The 18,188-nt window shown below is 40.7% G+C and overlaps 1 protein-coding gene across 2 annotated transcripts in view; it reads left to right on the top strand.

Moving 5' to 3' along the window:
• Window positions 1–4,377: 4,377 nt before the first annotated feature.
• TFDP2 (transcription factor Dp-2) overlaps window positions 4,378–18,188 on the top strand; it is a 45,441-nt gene continuing 31,630 nt past the window's right edge. The window contains exons 1-2 of one of the 2 annotated variants that reach the window (XM_072143394.1): window positions 4,378–4,573; window positions 15,092–15,188. In XM_072143394.1, the coding sequence (XP_071999495.1) occupies window positions 15,186–15,188 (3 nt within the window). In that variant the 5' untranslated portion in view covers window positions 4,378–4,573; window positions 15,092–15,185. The remainder of the gene's footprint in view (window positions 4,574–15,091; window positions 15,189–18,188) is intronic. The other variant, XM_072143396.1, reaches the window with a different exon arrangement.

The raw sequence follows: 18,188 nt of genomic DNA, 5'->3' as shown, positions 1-18,188 counted from the left end.
TATCATAATCTTGATGAAAAATACCATTAGGTAATATGGTAAATGGCAACAACCACCACCACAGTCAAAAATAAGTCGGAAGTCTTAATAACCTGATTACTCATGTCTATTAAAATCGTGAAGGTTGTACAGGACCGTAGATAAAGGAGGGGGATTACCTAAAAAAAAATGATTACCTGCCCTTAATCCTCATAAGACGTCCCTTTGGACTGATAGTGACGAGTAGACAATACCACCATGAGATGTATGTGTATAAAAGTGAGGCTATGATGCTGGGTATGGTTCAATGAAGGCATTCACCCCCTGGGACCGGGGAGACTCTCCCTATTACTCCCTAATCGGTGTGAAACCTATTATACCCTAAATGCCTCAACTTGGGGTTTCAGCCCTTAACAGCTGCCACCCCAACAGGAACCTGTCCCTGTGAAATAGCAGACCCTGTTAAAGAGCTGACCTATTCCAGGTCCCAAATTGATAGTAGAATGACAAAGTAGTCCCAACAAGACATGTGTCACTCGGTGGGCTCGCTAAGGGACACCAACCTACCAAAAAAGGGGAATGAATGGGGTCATAAGCAGACTGCAAAGAATAGCTGTTATTAAGGGTCTACTACATACTGTTAATTTTTGGTGACACATTTCAGATCCTTTACAATTTTTTGGTCCAGATATCTGACAGTTATACAATACAAAGAGTTCGGGGATTTTGTAAAAAATTCATTTTATGTGTTATCAAAAAATCAGTATGGAAATAATTCTATAGTTTGCATTTATGGTTTGAGAGTGGTCCGGTATTAGTACTGTATATCGCAGCGGTGTTAGTTAGCATTATCTGAGGTTTCTGATAACGCTAGCAGTATAACACTAGTGCGTTTGTTTTAGCACTTGGAGCTGGTTACTTTAGTAAGCAGCTCCTAGTGCACTTCTTCAGGGTGACAGGTCCTCTTTAAACTGCACTAGTTTTGATAAATGTGGCCCCCAGTGTCTAGAATCCTAGAGAGAAGGAAAGAGGAGGAGGATATGGAGCAGCTGCAGAGAAAGGTTCACATAGCTGCTGCTTCTATTAAGTGTTTTACTTTTTCACTGGATGCACAGTAACATGGCTTATTACTAATGAATATGATGTCTGTTATGCTGCTGTTGCTTCTGTGTGTGGCCTAGATTCTGTTGTGCAATCTATGGGCAACATCATAGCAGTTCCAACTGGAGCTGAATTTAGAAACAACTGCCTTACCTTGACTTAAAATTCCCTAGGACTGGGGCTTGTTCAGGTTTGTGAAGGAAAACCAGTCTAACTTGTGGAAACCATAAACTGCTCACTAGCTCATCCAAGCCACTGACTGTATTTCTAAAATTCTCTATTTCATGGCTCCTTACTGACAATGCTGAAACTATGTGAAAATAGTTGACCAGTTGGCACAAAGGATCTCCATTCAGCAGGACTAAGTATGCATGCTGTGGACTTTGTATCACAAGGTACTGCCAGATGCGCAGCTCAAACATTGGGGCACATTTACTAAAAGTAGTGCCTGTACAGTAAATACAATGTGACTGTGTAGAGTTCAGGGTGCACCAAATTTGGGTTTTCTGGCTCACGTTCTTCATGAATCTGGTGCTCCATGCACTACCCTGACAGAGTGCACCAACTTTTCTGGTGCACCTTTAACATAGGGCTTGCAACACACTTCTACCGGACTTTGCATGATATATCTGGCGCACGGTCCAACTGAGCACTGGAACGCCCCCTGAATTGTGTCCCATGATGCCTAGTGCAGCTGCGCCAGAAAGATAGTCACGTGCGACACAATTGTGGTGCTGACACTTCTTAAATCCACTGAAAAATCCACCAGAAAACTGGTGCACGGCCCTTAATAAATGTGCCCCTATGTGTCTGACTGCTTGGGGTGCAACTGCCAGGACCCAAAGATAACAAAAACTGAGGTCTCCATGCTTCCAATGCAAAAAAGCATTTGTGTACATGCATGTATCTGGAAGTCCAATAATCCCACATTTACTAAGGTGCTTGCGCCAGTTTTCTGTCTGACTTTGCAAGTTCTTTTACTGCTTGCACAGTAACACAAATGCCCGTGACACAAATTTCAAATTGAAAATTCTAATTTGTGACAAAAATTTCAAATTGAAATGGCCGTTCTGGTGCACAGTCGGACCTTGCGCCACATTTATCATGCAAAGTCCGACAGAAGTGTTTATAGGTGCACCAAAAAACTTTTTTACACTTTTGGGGAGTGCCAGAAATCCTGAATCTGGCCCCTCTGTACACTACACAGAGTCAGAATTAGACTGGATGCACACGACCGCCATGTGCAAAAATGTGCCATCTGGTTTTTGAAAGAATGGCCCACGGTTGCACTAAATGCAATACTTTTTAAATGATCGATGCACTGTATCATCACTGATCCGTTAAAAATTAAAGAATGTCATAGTCAGTGAAAATATCTCCCGTTTTTTTCTGGGATCAAACATAGGAGGGATTTGTAAACCCCTCTCTTCTAACCTTGCCGGATATATATATGGAGAGACTCTGACCTTCTGATACATCTGGTGTGCTGCAGGGCAGTTCTATGCCAGGTCCTTCCAGGTTCTGCTACAGGAACAGCACTACAGCTAGTGCAGACATGGGGCAGTAATGCCAGTAATGCAACTTCTTTACACCCCTTGGCTGTAGGAGATTATAATATACCATAGGTAATTTGGGAGGCAGCTTAGGTCCTCCAAAGGTCCTGAAACTGCAGATTTAATGCAAACATAAGGGATGCATCCTCCATTCCCCAGGAATCTTGGTTCTAGTACCATATATAGGAAGTGAATTCCACACTATATAATATTTATACAGCCCAGGGCCAATGGCAGTCTTAAATGCCCCTGCTCCTTGGCGTAAGGTAGAAAAAAGTTGCAATTCCTGGCCGTGCACCAGGAATCACAGCTATTTTTTTTTCTTTGCACCAGAATACTGACCTACAAGTTCTGATAAATCTCACCCTTTGAGTATCCGTGAAAAATGGATGCCGGACTTATGCAGATGGGATGTAAAAATTGGAAGAAAATGTACGTTTTAACCGCCCGAGATTTGGCACAATCCTTTTCAGGCAGAATATATATATTTTAATAATGGTTTTATAAAGTTTTACAATTTTCACGCCATCATGAAATACAAGTTCACAATTACATTCAAAAGTATGCATTATTGATATACCGTGATGCTTTTTATTATTTTTTTTTTACATTTTTTATAGGACATTAAAAGTGGGAAACAGGTGTAGATAATTTTACTCTGAAAGTCTTATTATGAAATTAATATCTTCAATGAAGGTCATTTATCTTATTTCCCCCTTCTCTGTGCTCTTGTTGCGCATGTTGTGAGTCTATTTTTTGCACCTCATTTGTCTTTATCGTTTTGGCTATTTGTCAAATGCAGGGGTTTTTTTCCGCCTTATTAGGTGCAAATTTTTTAAAAAGGTGCAATTTGTTGCGCAAATCATACTATTGCCTTTCCTAGGCATGATCAGGACTGGCGTGTTATTGGGTAATTATTTGCACCCATATAGGTGTAATAGTATAATAAATTGGGCGCAAACATCTGGAAAGAGGTGGAATGTAATGACAAATAGGGTGCAACAACACATGTGCAACACATGTGCAACAACACATGGCGAATTGAGGCGTCACATTCCAAAAAAGCGGCGGAAAAATGCCATTACGCAGCAAAAAGGCGCAAAAACACCAACGGAAGGAAAAGATAAATGACCTCCAATATTTTAATGATATCTCATGGCTCCTTTTAAGTGATTGATGCACCATATCATCACTGATCCGCTAAAATTTAAAGAATGTCATAGTCAGTGAAAAAATCTCCCGGGTTTTTCTGGGATCAATCATAGGAGGATATATATATGGAGAGACTCTGACCTCCTGATACATCTGGCGTGCTGCAGGGCAGTTCTATGCCAGGTCCTTCAGCAGCAAAAAGGTGCAAAAACACCAACGGAAGGAAAAGATAAACAACCCCCAATATTTTAATGATATCTCATGGCTTCTTGTGGTCGGTTGTGAAAGATAAACACTTGTGATGTATTGATCTATTAACAAAGATTGTAAAGGCAGCCATCTTAGTTGTCACATGTTTTTAGTGGTAATAATTCAATATCTTGTCATTTTTGTTTAGCTTTTTTTTAAATACAATTTGTAAATCTTTATTTCAGTGTAATTGAGCATCTTTATGCCTTTTGGGCTTGTTATAGTGATGATAATGTATTATGCCAACATGTGATGCTTAAACTTTTCTCCATGACAGAAATGAAGTCCTATCCCAAGCTGTACGAGCAGAGGGACCAGACATAAGCTGAGCCTGGGAGTGAAACCTCCTCCACAGCTTCTCTCTGTGCTCTGACTGGAATGTATTGCAGCTGCCAGCCCTGCTCTGTGACTGCTGCGTTAGATGCGCTCGGCGCTCCATTGCTCACGCCTGCCTCATTTTCAAGTTTGCAGGGTATGGTAACAAAGAGTGGCTGTAGTAGTGAGCTGAGAATAGTGAGCCAGCCGTGTCCTGTGTGCAGGTAAGTGTCCAAATAAGGGGTCCCCTGCACCTCACTCCAGCCAGGCTCCCCAGCCTGTGCTCCTTCTCAGCCTGGGAGGCAGCACAATGCACTAATTTCCTGCAGCATGCTCTGGAGAAGGGGGGGAGGGTGATCTTCTGCTTTATTTGCTAAATATTTCATGTATTCACTCTTTTTCCATTGCATTCTGAGTGTATTTGCCCTCTTCTGTATTGTGGGGGAGTTGCATTGGGTTCTATGTAAAGATGACTGTGCAGGAAGCCATTATCTCTGGGCATGTTGGGGGGCTCCTGACATTGCTTGTAACTTGTATTAATGGGGGGTATGAGATGTGGAAGTTCCCTAGACATGTGTAATGGATAAGGCTGCACAATCTGAGGTGGTCTGCCCCTGCACTCTCATTTATAAAACTTCTACAAGTATCACTGTGGTGTGTAGTAGTATCTACATGACCCTGCCATAGCCCTGCACCTACCTCTATGACAGCATGGCCTCTAGGGGTAGCATGCATGCAAGGGGGTAGGTCATGTTGTGGGAGATGTGATCATGGAAAATGTTACACTCTATATCCTATTAATACCTTTTTGTTACTTTCAACTTTCCCTAGTGAATTACTTTCTGTATCCAGCCTGGTGTCTTGTGAGATTACAATGTTCCAAATCTATTATATTAGATATGTACCAGTACACCGTCGTTGTCATATTATGTTTATGATACATTATTAGGGGTTGGTTGCATGTAAATAATGTGTTTTACATTGTATTATTATTCTTTATGAATCAGTAACATATACTATAGCACAGACGTCACATCAATCTTATATCCAGCAAGTCTATCTTCCTATATACAGGCGGTCCCCTACTTAAGGACACCCGACTTACAGACAACCCATAGTTACAGACGGACCCCTCTGCCCACTGTGACCTCTGCTGAAGCTCTCTGGATGCTTTACTATAGTCCCAGACTGCAATGATCAGCTGTAAGGTGTCTGTAATGAAGCTTTATTGATAATTCTTGGTCCAATTACACCAAAAATTTTGAAACTCCAATTGTCACTGGGGCAAAAGAAATTTTTTTTTCTAGAACTTCCATCATATAATATACAGTTTCGACTTACATACAAATTCAACTTAAGAACAAACCTCCAGACCCTATCTTGTATGTAACCCGGGGACTGCCTGTATCTACATAAGTATCTATCTATCAACCAGTCATCTTTCTACTTATGTATCTATAATTTATCTACCTACCTTGAGAAAATATTTTGAAGAGGATCCGAAACGTAGCACTTGGGGAAATAAAGTACCCACTCTTTTTTTTTTTATATTGTGGTGTTCAGCCTATTTTTTACTTTTAATTTTGGTATCTATCTATATATGTGTCCATCGACCAGTCATCTATCTACCTATGTATCTATCACTTATTTACCTGGGCATCTATCTATCTAGTCCACAGAAGAGGCAGCTCTTCAATAATAAAATGAAAAATTGGTGAATTGTAGTTTATACCATGGCCGGATGCAACCTTTTGGTGTTAAACTTTCTTCAAGCATCTTAACATTGCATCCAGCAATAGAATAAATGTAGCCAATTTTTCATTTTATTTTTGGAGTACTGCCCCTTCTGTGGACTTAGATATGAATGGTTTGGACCAGGAACCATATGGCCTAGCACCCTCCCTTAATTGGGTTAATACTCTGCATTTTCTTTTTTTTGATACATATCTATTTACCTACCTACCTAGGTATCTATAATTTATGTACCTTGGTGTTTATGTATCTATTGCATTGTTTTTGGATTGTGGATTATTTAACAAACACACCTTAAATCTCTTATAAATATTAATATGTAGGTTAACCCTTTCTATGTGAGGAGCATGCTGGCAGTAAATGGGTTAATCAGGAGTGTGTGTGGGGGTTGGGGGGGGGGGGGTTAAGGTCCCCATTTGTTCCCTGCAGCCTGCTTCCTGGGTCAGACAGTCTCTGGGGACCACATGCAGCTCAGTGGGGCAGTCACTGTGAAAAGAGGCAAAGTGTCAGCTGTATGCTAATAAGGAGGACAGTATTGTCTGCTGCCGGGGAGGAGGGGACATTCCACCGGTCTTCAGGATCAGACCCACTTATATCACTGCCACACACTACGCTGGACGCCACTGATTGGGGGAGGCTGTAATGGTGGTGGGTTGGGATCACTTTAGTGCAGGGAACATGAGTGTGGGTGTAATGTGCTCATGTAATTGGCTGCAGTGAAAATGTTTAATTACTGTCACATGTTGGCGTCTGTATAGTATGACATTGTACTTCGACTAGGTAAAGATTAGCCCCTCATCAGATGTGTGAGTCTCTATCCTGGGGATGGTATTATACTGTATCTGCAAAATGAGAAATGGAACAGCTACAGTTTTCTTTTGCTTAGTCCCACACAGTTATTTACTGTAGCTTTATGTTAAAGGTCTGAAGTGAATAATTTTCTATTATGTTCCATAACTTTTCTTCATTATTCTTAGGCTGCATTCACATGTAGCAGTAATTAGAACCACGTGTTTTGCATTGTTTACATATGGTGCTACTTATCGATCGCATGGGTTTCAACCGAAATGAGCCCCACTACCATACATTCACATTGCGTTTCTAAACGCAACGTGTAAATGCAGCCATCATAATACTCTTGACAGAAGATCTGTGTGTCATTGCAAGCTGCAAATTCACCCCCTACATTCAGATGATTGAGGGTATTTCCTGCTCCTGTGTATAAAGCACCCCAAGCCCCAGAGATAAGGGAAGCCAATACAGATTAAGGCCATCTTCACGTATGGCGTTTTGAAACGTAATTGAAAGGCTCCACCCCTGTTCACACATTAAGTTAACATTGCGTTTCCTGAGCGTTTAGTAAAAGTGCAGGGAATTAAATGTTGATTAAAAAACCCTGAACAGAGGACAGATGATCTTTCTTGGGATGACTGTTTATAACCGTATCTTCACAGATATCTTTAATTTTTTTATCAGATTTAGCCGGGCTTCACATAAACATGTTCAGCACATGGAAACGGATTTGGTCCAATCCCACAGAATGAAAACATAACACGACAAGAAGACAAGAATCCTTGCATCACATAGAAATATGATGCCAGGACTCCCTATATGCCAGTGTTAATATAGAGCAGTTTAGAAATTTTACAGTACAGACGCTGCAGTTTGGTTGACAGAAATGGAGTCCTGGCATCCTATTTCTGTACGATGCAAGGGTTCCCGTCTCGTGCAATGTTTTCATTCCGGGGGTACAAACTAATATACAGGTTAGTCTGGACACGTTAGGCAGTACCTGGCCAAAGACCGAATACTGAGGCAGTACTAGAACTGTATTAAAGAAAATAAATTTCAATGAACCACTGGTCATTTGACCCAAATCCTACCAGTTTGGATCATTAGACTATGGACAATGTACAGATATAGGTGATTCTGTATTGCGATAATCAGATTCTCCCCAGGGTTTTTCAGGGTACATTCACATAGGGCAAACATGTTGCAAAAATTCCTTCCAGTACGTCTGAATGTTGTCAAATGGTTGTGGATTTAATCCAACGGTAAAGCGTGAGAAACCAGCTACAATCCTGACGTTTCTGATGTGTATAATGTCGTGATTTTGCAGCAGCAAAGGCTGAATTCTGCACCGTGATCCACAATGAGAATTAGCAGGTCAATTATTTGATGTGGATCAAAAATAGGCAGCGTAAAGTAGTTTCCAATAATCTATATATAGGATTGGTCATAATATCCCAATTCTGAAAATCACATATGGCCGAATTCTGTGCTTTCTACTGAAGTAACATGGTTTCTCTCAGATTAGGCATAATGCTGCCGAACCAATCTGTCCCACTGGTTGTACAAGAGAAAATCCTATAATAACAGTATTCTAGGTAAAATGCTGGAAATGCAATTCCCTAACAAAAATGAAGGATCTTTCTTAGCGGATAAGTGCCTGTGGTCAGATTGTATGAATGTATAACAATGCTAAAGTTTTTTTGTGTGTGTGTATGGGAGAGAAGCCCTTTGATACAGGAGAACGAGACTGGTTTACATCTCTGCAGGCTCCTGACATGCTGAAATATAAACTGGTACGGTGTCACATAACCCATTTGTGAATAGAATGGAGAGATATCTGAAACCGTCCCATGCTACTGGTGTATAATGGTGTCAATCTGGATAAATCAGAGCATCAGGTTCCTGTTTCTGAAGTCGGAGCATCAGGTGACCCTTTTTTTTTGGTGCAGAATCAGGAAGTTGGTAAGAGCACTCTCCACTCGCTGCTTATTCCACATGTCTTCTGTCCTATCAGGTAGTGGCACAATTGCCCCCATTGCTCTAATACCTGAGCTGCATGGCATCTTGTGTGGTGGCACTGCCCACTTGTGACCACTCCACCTAGGGGCTGCATACGGAATTGCAATATGGATGGAATGTGTTTTTTTTTTTTTTTTTTTGCTACACTTACAGATGTAGCAGAAATGAATTTGTAATGTATTTCTCTAGAATAACTCCTTGGCTTTAGGTTTAGCTGCAGTCTGGTGTAATATGACTGATAACAATATCTCTATAAGCTGTGACAGATAATGCAGCTCGGTTACGTGTGACATGAATATGTGTTTACTTGCAGCATCTTCTTTTGGGGTTAAGTATAAGGTCATATTAGGGATCTGTCTTGCCTAGCACTAAAATTTGCCTCCCATAGTGGTTTTTAATACATTTAATATATTTTTATACTTAGGACTTTATACAGAGATGCATTTTGTTACCTTTGGTGGATTTTGGGACTTATTAGGACTCCAGATAATTGTGGGGGGTTGACCTGTAAAGACTCTTGTTGATCCTGAGAATAAACAGGCGCTGCTTTAACACTGCATACCCTTTAGTCTTTCCTTGCCTAGGGATGTCCTGGCCACCCACTGTGCAGGGGAACTGCACTACATCTGTTTAAGGGCGATGGCACACGTTCAGTTTTTCAGATGCAGTTTTTGAAGCCAAAAGCAGGTGTGGATCATAATGGTTGACACAAATAATTGAAAGGTACTGCTCCTCCTCCTACTTTTACTCCATTCCTGGTTTGGGCATCAAAAACTGCATCTGAAAAACTGAACGTGTGACATCACCCTTAAAAGGAAATGGATTAGCTGCAGTATCCAGCATGGCCAGAAGTGACACTGTCCAGGAAAATATTAATGGGGCCATAGGGCTGTATCAGAATTTGGGCCCCTATCGTTCTGGGAATCGGTGCCTACCAATCATAATATGATGGCGTATATAAGCTTTATGCTAGAGACTGTCTGGTCTACTGCCTGACTGGAAAGCCATCATGACCTGCCAACAAAATGAATGACTACACAGCCTCTAGGACCGTCATTGGTTTGCATGTTGTACAGGAACTGCAGCAGGTCAGGAAATGGGGTTTAGGTGTGTCTATAGACAAGCACATCATACAACTTCAATTATTGATATGTAAAATGATGTAATTGAGAAAAAGATGATGTGCAGAGACGGGTTCACAACAGGATTCCACTTGCAAAAAAGGTTATTTGCATTAATTTGTGTAATAAGATTTCAAAAATATCTCCGTCCTCTAATGCTCTTGGTAGGTTCTTAAACTGAAGAAAGCCTCCAGAGAGGAACCAGATACAGGCGGTCCCCTACTTAAGGACACCCGACTTACAGACAACCCATAGTTACAGACGGACCCCTCTGCCCACTGTGACCTCTGGGGAATCTCTCTGGATGTTACTATAGTCCCAGACTGCAATGATCAGCTGTAAGGTGTCTGTAATGAAGCTTTATTGATAATCCTTGGTCTAATTACAGCAAAAATTTTGAAACTCCAATTGTCACTGAGACAAAAGAAAAAAAATTGTCTAGAACTTCAATTATAAAATATACAGTTTCGACTTACATACAAATTCAACTTAAGAACAAACCTCTGCACCCTATCTTGTATGTAACCCGGGGACTGCCTGTATGTGTGTGTGTTTAGGAATTAAAAAAAAAAATATATATATTAGTAGCTCTCCATATAACCCCATTTTCTAAACATATGCCCAGGGCCAAGCATTTTTGCAATTGACAAGCTGATCAGGTGTTTAGTACATTAAAGTGTAGATCCCCTGTACCCAGTCATTGCTGAGACAGAGAAAGTTAAATAAAACTACATGACCCTTAGAAAAAGTGTGGCCCTGGCTCTAACCTAATACTGGACCGCATAGATATTGCAGAACACAACGTAATTGGGTGGATAGTTTGATCTAGTTCCTAGGCTCCCAAAATAACTTTAAATAGTGGACTCAAGGAACCCCAACTCCCTTCTTAGAAGGCCTAGTGTTCCTTACTTTACCTTCTCTTAAGAGTTCAGGCATAAGAAAATAAAAGCTATCTCCTTCTGGATAACTCTGGAAGGAAGGTATATTTAGCATACAGACCCCAAATAGCCAAAAAGTGACAACGACTGCCTTAAAAGTGACAGGAGCCTGCTAATGACCAGGTGACGTGAACATCCAGGACATTCACAAAATAACATTGTATTGTATGTGTTGGACTGGCATAGACAACTGTTTATAAGTATTAAGCTTCTCACTTCTACTCTGCTGAATATACAATAAAGAATTTGCATGTGGGGTTTTCCAAGGTTAGAAAAAAACATGAAAAAAGTTTCTACATAAAACATAACTTCCTGCCATCTAAGTCTATTAGCTTTGTTTTCACTGCTGCCAGAATTAGCTTTTAGTTCAGTTACCATGTGAAGGACTACATTTCCCATAATTCGTCCACTTTTTATAGTAGTCCACATACCTCTACTAGAAAATATGTGACTTAACACAGGACACAGTCCTTCGACTGGGGAACTGTACTGCTGCCGGTCACTCCAGCGAAAGCTTCTTCACCCGGCAGCTATTCCTTATTGCTTCCACATACAAGTGCATGCTCGGTCCAGCTGATTGTTCATGCTTTGTAAATTTATGGCATGCAGTAAGCCACTTCAAGACACCTGGCTGCTTATTATTTTAGAGACCACAAAGATAGGGAATTGAAATGTAACATGCCCAGTCCTTCTGTAGCCATTGCCTGTGGAGGATGAATCAGGAGCACCCCATACAAAGAAGTACAGGGTGCACATTGGTAGCTACTATACTCTTACTAAGATTGTGTCTGTACATACCAGTAGGTATTTCTGGTCTATTATGTACGCGCCTACACAGAGAAAGAAAAATGCAGCATGATCAGTCTTGAGGTTCATAAACACTCAAAGCATATTTTTACTCCAGAGTCTACATAAGACTTCATATACATCGATCCTACCCTAGAAGCAACGCTCCAAGTGGAGATGATGGACCTGATCTAATAAAAATCCTAGGGCATACAGAGAAACTATAGCGGCCTATTATGAGCTGTAATACTACCCCTGGCATGCGCTGTTATACTATTTCACAAATCCATAACCTATGCAAGAAGCATTGTTTATAGGGGAACCAGTATAACACACAGACATGTATTGTAGTAAATGTGCCAGAAACAAGTAAACATGAATAATAGTTCAGATTTCATGGACAATAAAGAGTACAAGAGTACAAAAAAATTATGTTAAATATCAGTAAATAGATTATTTAGCAAAATTTCATTGATTCTATTAATTTGAATAAAAAAAACACATATGTCATTCTACTTCTCCAAATTACTCTTTACTGGTGAGGCAGTATAGAGGTGATAGGGGTATATCACTACATGGCAAAGGTTATATATTGACAAAATTCGGGGGAAAATACATTGAAACCAGGATTCTTCTCTTTAATATGACACCAGAACTGCTTCTCCTGGTGCCACGGTTCAGAAGATATATCTGTTTGAAGTTAACCACTGTCATGATGTCTATACACATGCAATCTACATGGGGCATGTGCAGTTAGGATGTATATTGCAGGCCACCTTACAGTTGTGAAGGGGTTGAATATAAAAAAAATGTGCATTATCTTTAGGCGTTTCTAAGCTACAACTAAGAAGGGATCTAAAAGAGAGACATGTAATAAGTTACATAATTTTGGAGAGATTACAAGTACAGCTGTTTGGTGTCAGTAATAAATTTGGCCAAACATAGCAAGTTGTTTAGTCACAGCCTATTACCGGTGAGGTATATACCGCCTTATGTGTGCGCTATACCACTATAAATAGCACTCTAGCATTCAGGTGTTCAGTCTGCCCCCCCCAAGCCTCAGAAGCATATTTTCAGACTATGATTGACATCGTTGGCCCCAAGGTGTTTTTGACCCCTTGTCAGATTTTAAAAAATGTGCATGTTAACAAGTGAGATCAACTGCTGAAATATTTTAATATGAAGTGGAATGCAGGATGTTGTTAAATCGTGCATAAATGTGACTGTCATAGGAAGGATGAATGTACCTCACCCATCTCCTTCCAGTTTAAAGGGAACCTGTTGTCAGGTTTGGACATTTCAACCTACTGACAGTTTCCCATAGAATTTTTAACAATGACTCCCAACTTGATTTTTCTATAACCATTGCTAGTTCCATTCACAGGAAAAAGTAGATTAGAAGTATACCTGGCTGCCCCCAGCAAAGCTCTCCAGGTCATGTTGGCATCCAAGCGAATCTTCCTAGTCATTAAGTTTCTTAGGATGTACCTCACAGCTCTTCCTCCTCCCCCCTCCCTTCTGCCTACGTCAACCTACAAGCAAGTCTTGTGTTTGTCTTGGAGGTCAGTGTAAAAAATGCTACTGAAACCTGTCATCAGGATGAAAAGTCAAAACCTGATGAGAGGTTCCCTTTTAGAAATTACCGGCTCAGGTTTGACCCCCCCCCCCCCCCTAGTGACTAGGCATGACTACCAGGGAGACACCCCCTGGCCCGTCATAGCTGAGCCCAAACCCAACCAGTCATTTGTCGTAAAAACAAGTGTTTTTTTTTTTCAGTGTTTAAAGGCAAATAAATTAGAATACATTGTTGAATTTAGCAGAGAAAAATACCTCTTTCTCTCTCTTGCTTCCCGCCACTACATTCAGAATCTTCAGGATGTCAGAAATAGCTGGGCAGAGCACTTGGCCAACTCCAGCATTCCCATAGACAGTCAATGGGAGTCCCGGAGATACCAGAAGCTGTACTTGACCAGCCGGACCATCATGTAGTGAGAACGGGATCCCTGTTCTGCAGGTTGCTGGAGGCCTGTTCCCGTGATCAGTTGGGGACCCAGCTGCTGGACTCTATCAATCGTATATCTCCTATCTTGTGGATGGGGAGATAACTTAAATAGTTAACTAATTCAGACCCAAATGGTTGTATTACAGTTCTGATGGTGCACGGTTTAAAATGGGTTAATCTTTACACAGAAATGTGATTAGAACCAGTGGTGTAACTTAAACCGGATGGGCCCCAGTGCAAAGTCCGTGCCAGGCCCCGACCATCATGTATAGTTTGTAGGACTAGTCTTTTCAAATGGGAAAGTGACATCTTATGGGCCCCTAAGCCTCTTGGGCCCGGTTACGCCCTGACTGAGAAGCATTAGCTTAATATTTTTCACGGGAATTACCGGTTATAATCCCTGTCCTAAACTCCTGAATGTGTTCCACCTACTTCAGACTAGGTATCAAGTGAAAAAATGTCTGATTTGGTCAACGCTGAGGCAAAGGAGGTACTTGAAAAGCAACCACATGGTACCATCCTAATGCAGTACTGTGCAGTGTTTAGGGTTTTTATAATCTGACATCTTGGTCAGCGTCTGTCTGTATTTCTAGAAGGATGGAATTCAGTGATTCAAAGATTTAAGGTTGACGAACAGATTACCAGGGTGTATGGATGATAAGAAACTAAATGGAAAAATAAAATTCACTTGTTTCTGCAAAGTTTCTGTCCATTGAAGTGTCTTGTTTATGGAGTTCCTATAGCTCTATACTCTGAACTATATAGTACCACCTCAATTAACTAGATGTATTACAGAGCATAGGTCCAAAATATGGCACCTGATACAACATGACTTTTTTTTCTCCACCAAGAATAGTTGCCCCAGTTCATCTTTGACCCATATTTTATAAGTATCCACCACCGATCCAGGTGCAGATCTGTATATAAACATCAGGGAGACAAAATCTACATCTGTTATCTGTGTTCTCTGTTGGCGTAATATTGTATATGATTCTTTAGTCTTGTAATAATTGACATTCGAGTGATCACATAGTCCAGGCCATTCTCCAGTAGTATAGCCATGTTGAAAATGAAAGTCATTAGGCAGGAAAGCTGATCATTGTGAAACTGAAGTTTAGACTCTGGTGTAACCCACGCATAACACACAAAGCTCCCTGTACATGGTAGGTGACTATTACTATTAGCATCTGGAGGTCGTTCATATGCCTCAGCCCCATGGAGCAAACATAAGGTTATATAACCACTAAGTGCATGATTTACTCCATCCAGTCTTCCCAGTTTTTGTGGAAGTTTTCACCTGGAATATTGAGCCTCTGATCTACTCTCTTTCAGGGCTTGATGACCAGTTAACGGCGTTCTTCAATTGCTTGTAAAAATCACCAAAGAGATTTCTTCAGATCTATTAAACGTGAATGCTGAGCTCCAAATGGTAAGTAGCACATTATCGCTCAATAGACTTACAGTTTGCGGGTGCAGTAACATGTGGCGCTTGAGTTGTGTTTACAAACGCTATGCAAGCACCTGGTCCGATCATATATGCGTTTTCAGTGACATGCATGCGATCGGTAACCAGCACCTGGTATCGTGCATTCAAACTATGCAAGACACCGGGTGCTGGGACAAAAGTGTAGACTGGTCAATAAAAACCTGACTGGATTTTTAGGTATTCCAATAAGTGAATACAGGACAACCGACTTACAGACGGACCCCTCTGCCCTTTGTGAAGCTCTCTGGATGTTACTTTAGTCCCAGGCTGCAATGATCAGCTGTAAGGTGTCTGTAATGAAGCTTTATTGATAATTATTGTTCCCATGACAGAGCAAAACTTTGAAAACTGTCCCAGTGACTGGAGTTCTGGATTTACAATTATAAAATATACCTATTTCGACTTGCATACAATTTCAACTTAAAGGGGTTTTCCCATAAAAGAAGTTAGGCCCTATTCACAGGATAGGGCCTAACTTGCTGATTGGTGGAGGTCTCACACAGTGTACCCCAGTCGGACCCCTCGTCGCTCCCCGGGATGACCGAATCAGCCGGTCACACATGGTCAGACTTTCCCATTCATTTTTATGGAGCTGACGGAGATGCGGTAGATCTGGAACGGGACAGTCCAACCAGGCTGCTCTTCTTTAAGAATAAATCAAAACCTATCTTGTACATAACCTGGGGACTGTCTGAATGGGAACCATTCAGATTATTAAATACACCAAATCAAACATCCTCAGTTTTTTTGCGTTTTTACTTGGGAAAAGTAGTACATTAGTCCTATTGTGTTCAACAGGGCAAATCTATGTGTTGCCCAAATTTTTCAGTACAACTCATACTAATAGTGTTTGTCTATGGAGATGACCGGGCTGTTTCCAGTAGACACACCTAGACTGGAAAATATGGGGTTGTATTCATTTACATTTGGCAAAGTATTGTATTTTTATTGACAAACTGACATTATAAGGGATTTTATATTTTGTATTTTTTTTTAATTATTACATGAAAGAAAATTGTGGAAGTGAGAATGAGTTCCCTGAATAGCGGAAATGATCATAACAATTGACTTTCTGAAGTTATAATATTTAAGGGAAACACGGACCTACATGATGTAATCTCTTCACATGTGACACTTATGTGAATTATATCATAGACTGCCATATATTCTAATAGATGTATCATGATAAAGCCTATGTTCTACAGCTCAGCCTATAGATTTGCATACCACACACTGATATGTAAATGCCGGTTTAGGCGGTTGAATGACCCCCACTTACATCAGATCTACCACAAAGCAGATCCCTCATTCTGTTTTTTTTTTTTTTTTTTAAATTCGGCCCTGTTATTACCCTGCAACGTCTTTATATTGTATGGATATGTACACATTGATCCGCTATGTTTTCGTGTTATGTAAATAAAGATTTATTATATAAATCCCTTGTTGGATTGGGGTGCTGAGGTGTTAAGGCTGCTCCTTGTAGTCTCTTAAAGGACATCTACCACCAGGATGAAGGATTGTAAACCAAGCACATTGACATACTGGTGTGTGCCCCCTCTGCCAGGATCTGCTCTTCTTTTAGTTTCTTATGACCTGGTTTTTACAGAAAAAAAGGCTCTTAAAATGATGTAAGCGAGCCTGAGGGGCTCAGGGCTCCATTTGATTTGCATAATTTTTAAGCTTTTTCTTTTTTTTAAAACATGGACATACAAAGCTTCCAAAGAGCGGATCCTCCCATAGAGGACACACATCAGTAGATCAGTGTGCTTGGTTTACAATCTTTCATCCTGGTGGTAGATGTCCTTTTATCACAGACATAACTAAAAAGTTGTAAACTCCAGTAACAATCTGTTGATATCCTTTGAATCTATTATTGACTTTTTAATTACACAATTAAATTCTCTGGATATGGTGAAATTTCTGCTGGTTTTGTGCCAAAAAAAAATAAAAAATTGTATGCTTTTTCTGGATTTCGCAGCATATCAATTACTTTATTGTTGCAGATACTGGTGCGAAATGTAATCCTTGCAATGCATAGGTTTGCTCGCCTAATGCCCCAGTAAAAGTGTACCTAGAGAAACTACAGAAACCAGGCAATTTTGACTGGTTAAAGTTTTGTAAATTCTGTGATGACTGTAGGAGCCCTAAGGCCAGCGGCACATGACTGTGTTCAGCCAGCACAGACTGAATTGGGATAGGGTGGATTTCATTGACCGACCACAGAGCAGAGGATAGATGGTGATATATGATACACGGAGTCCCTTCTTCCCAGCTGTAATCAGGATTACATTATAGCACTGCTATTTAGTGGGGAAGCAGAGACTCCATGTTTCATATATCATTATGATGCTTGGAGTCCTGCATTGTGGTTGGTTCATTAAATCTGACCAGCGTCCGGTCCATACTTGACTGACCACAATCATATGCCGCCAGCCTTTATCTCAAGTCCATGTCTTTTTAGGGGGTCAAGAAGATTATAAATAATAACCTTTATATAGCGCCATCATATTCCATAGCGCTTTACAAATCATAGGGGACATATACAAATAAAATACTACATTACAGCGTACAAACAGTCATATGGAACAACAGCAGTAAGGGGCTGACAAGAGCTTACAGTCTATGAGGATGAGGGGGTGACACAGGAGCTTACAGTCTATGAGGATGTGGGGGTGACACAAGAGCTTACAGACTATGAGGATGAAGGGCGTGACACAAGAGCTTACAGTCTATGAAGATGAGGGGTGACACAAGAGGTAAAGCTTGTATAATGGTCCAGCCATTCTTTATAAGGGAATGGAATAAAATAATGTAATAAATAAAAATTTTGCTGTTTGACCCAGCCATCAGCCGCCATGTTATATACAAGGTCCAAGGTGAAAATGACTACAGAGAAGCCTGAAGCTTGGTATCTGGTGTTTGCTGGATAACAGACGGGAGGAG

Source organism: Engystomops pustulosus, chromosome 3 (assembly GCF_040894005.1).
Source record: "Engystomops pustulosus chromosome 3, aEngPut4.maternal, whole genome shotgun sequence".
Lineage (NCBI taxonomy): Eukaryota > Metazoa > Chordata > Amphibia > Anura > Leptodactylidae > Engystomops > Engystomops pustulosus.
The sequence above is the reverse complement of the archived record's forward strand: the minus strand, read 5'-3'. Positions and strand labels throughout refer to the sequence as shown.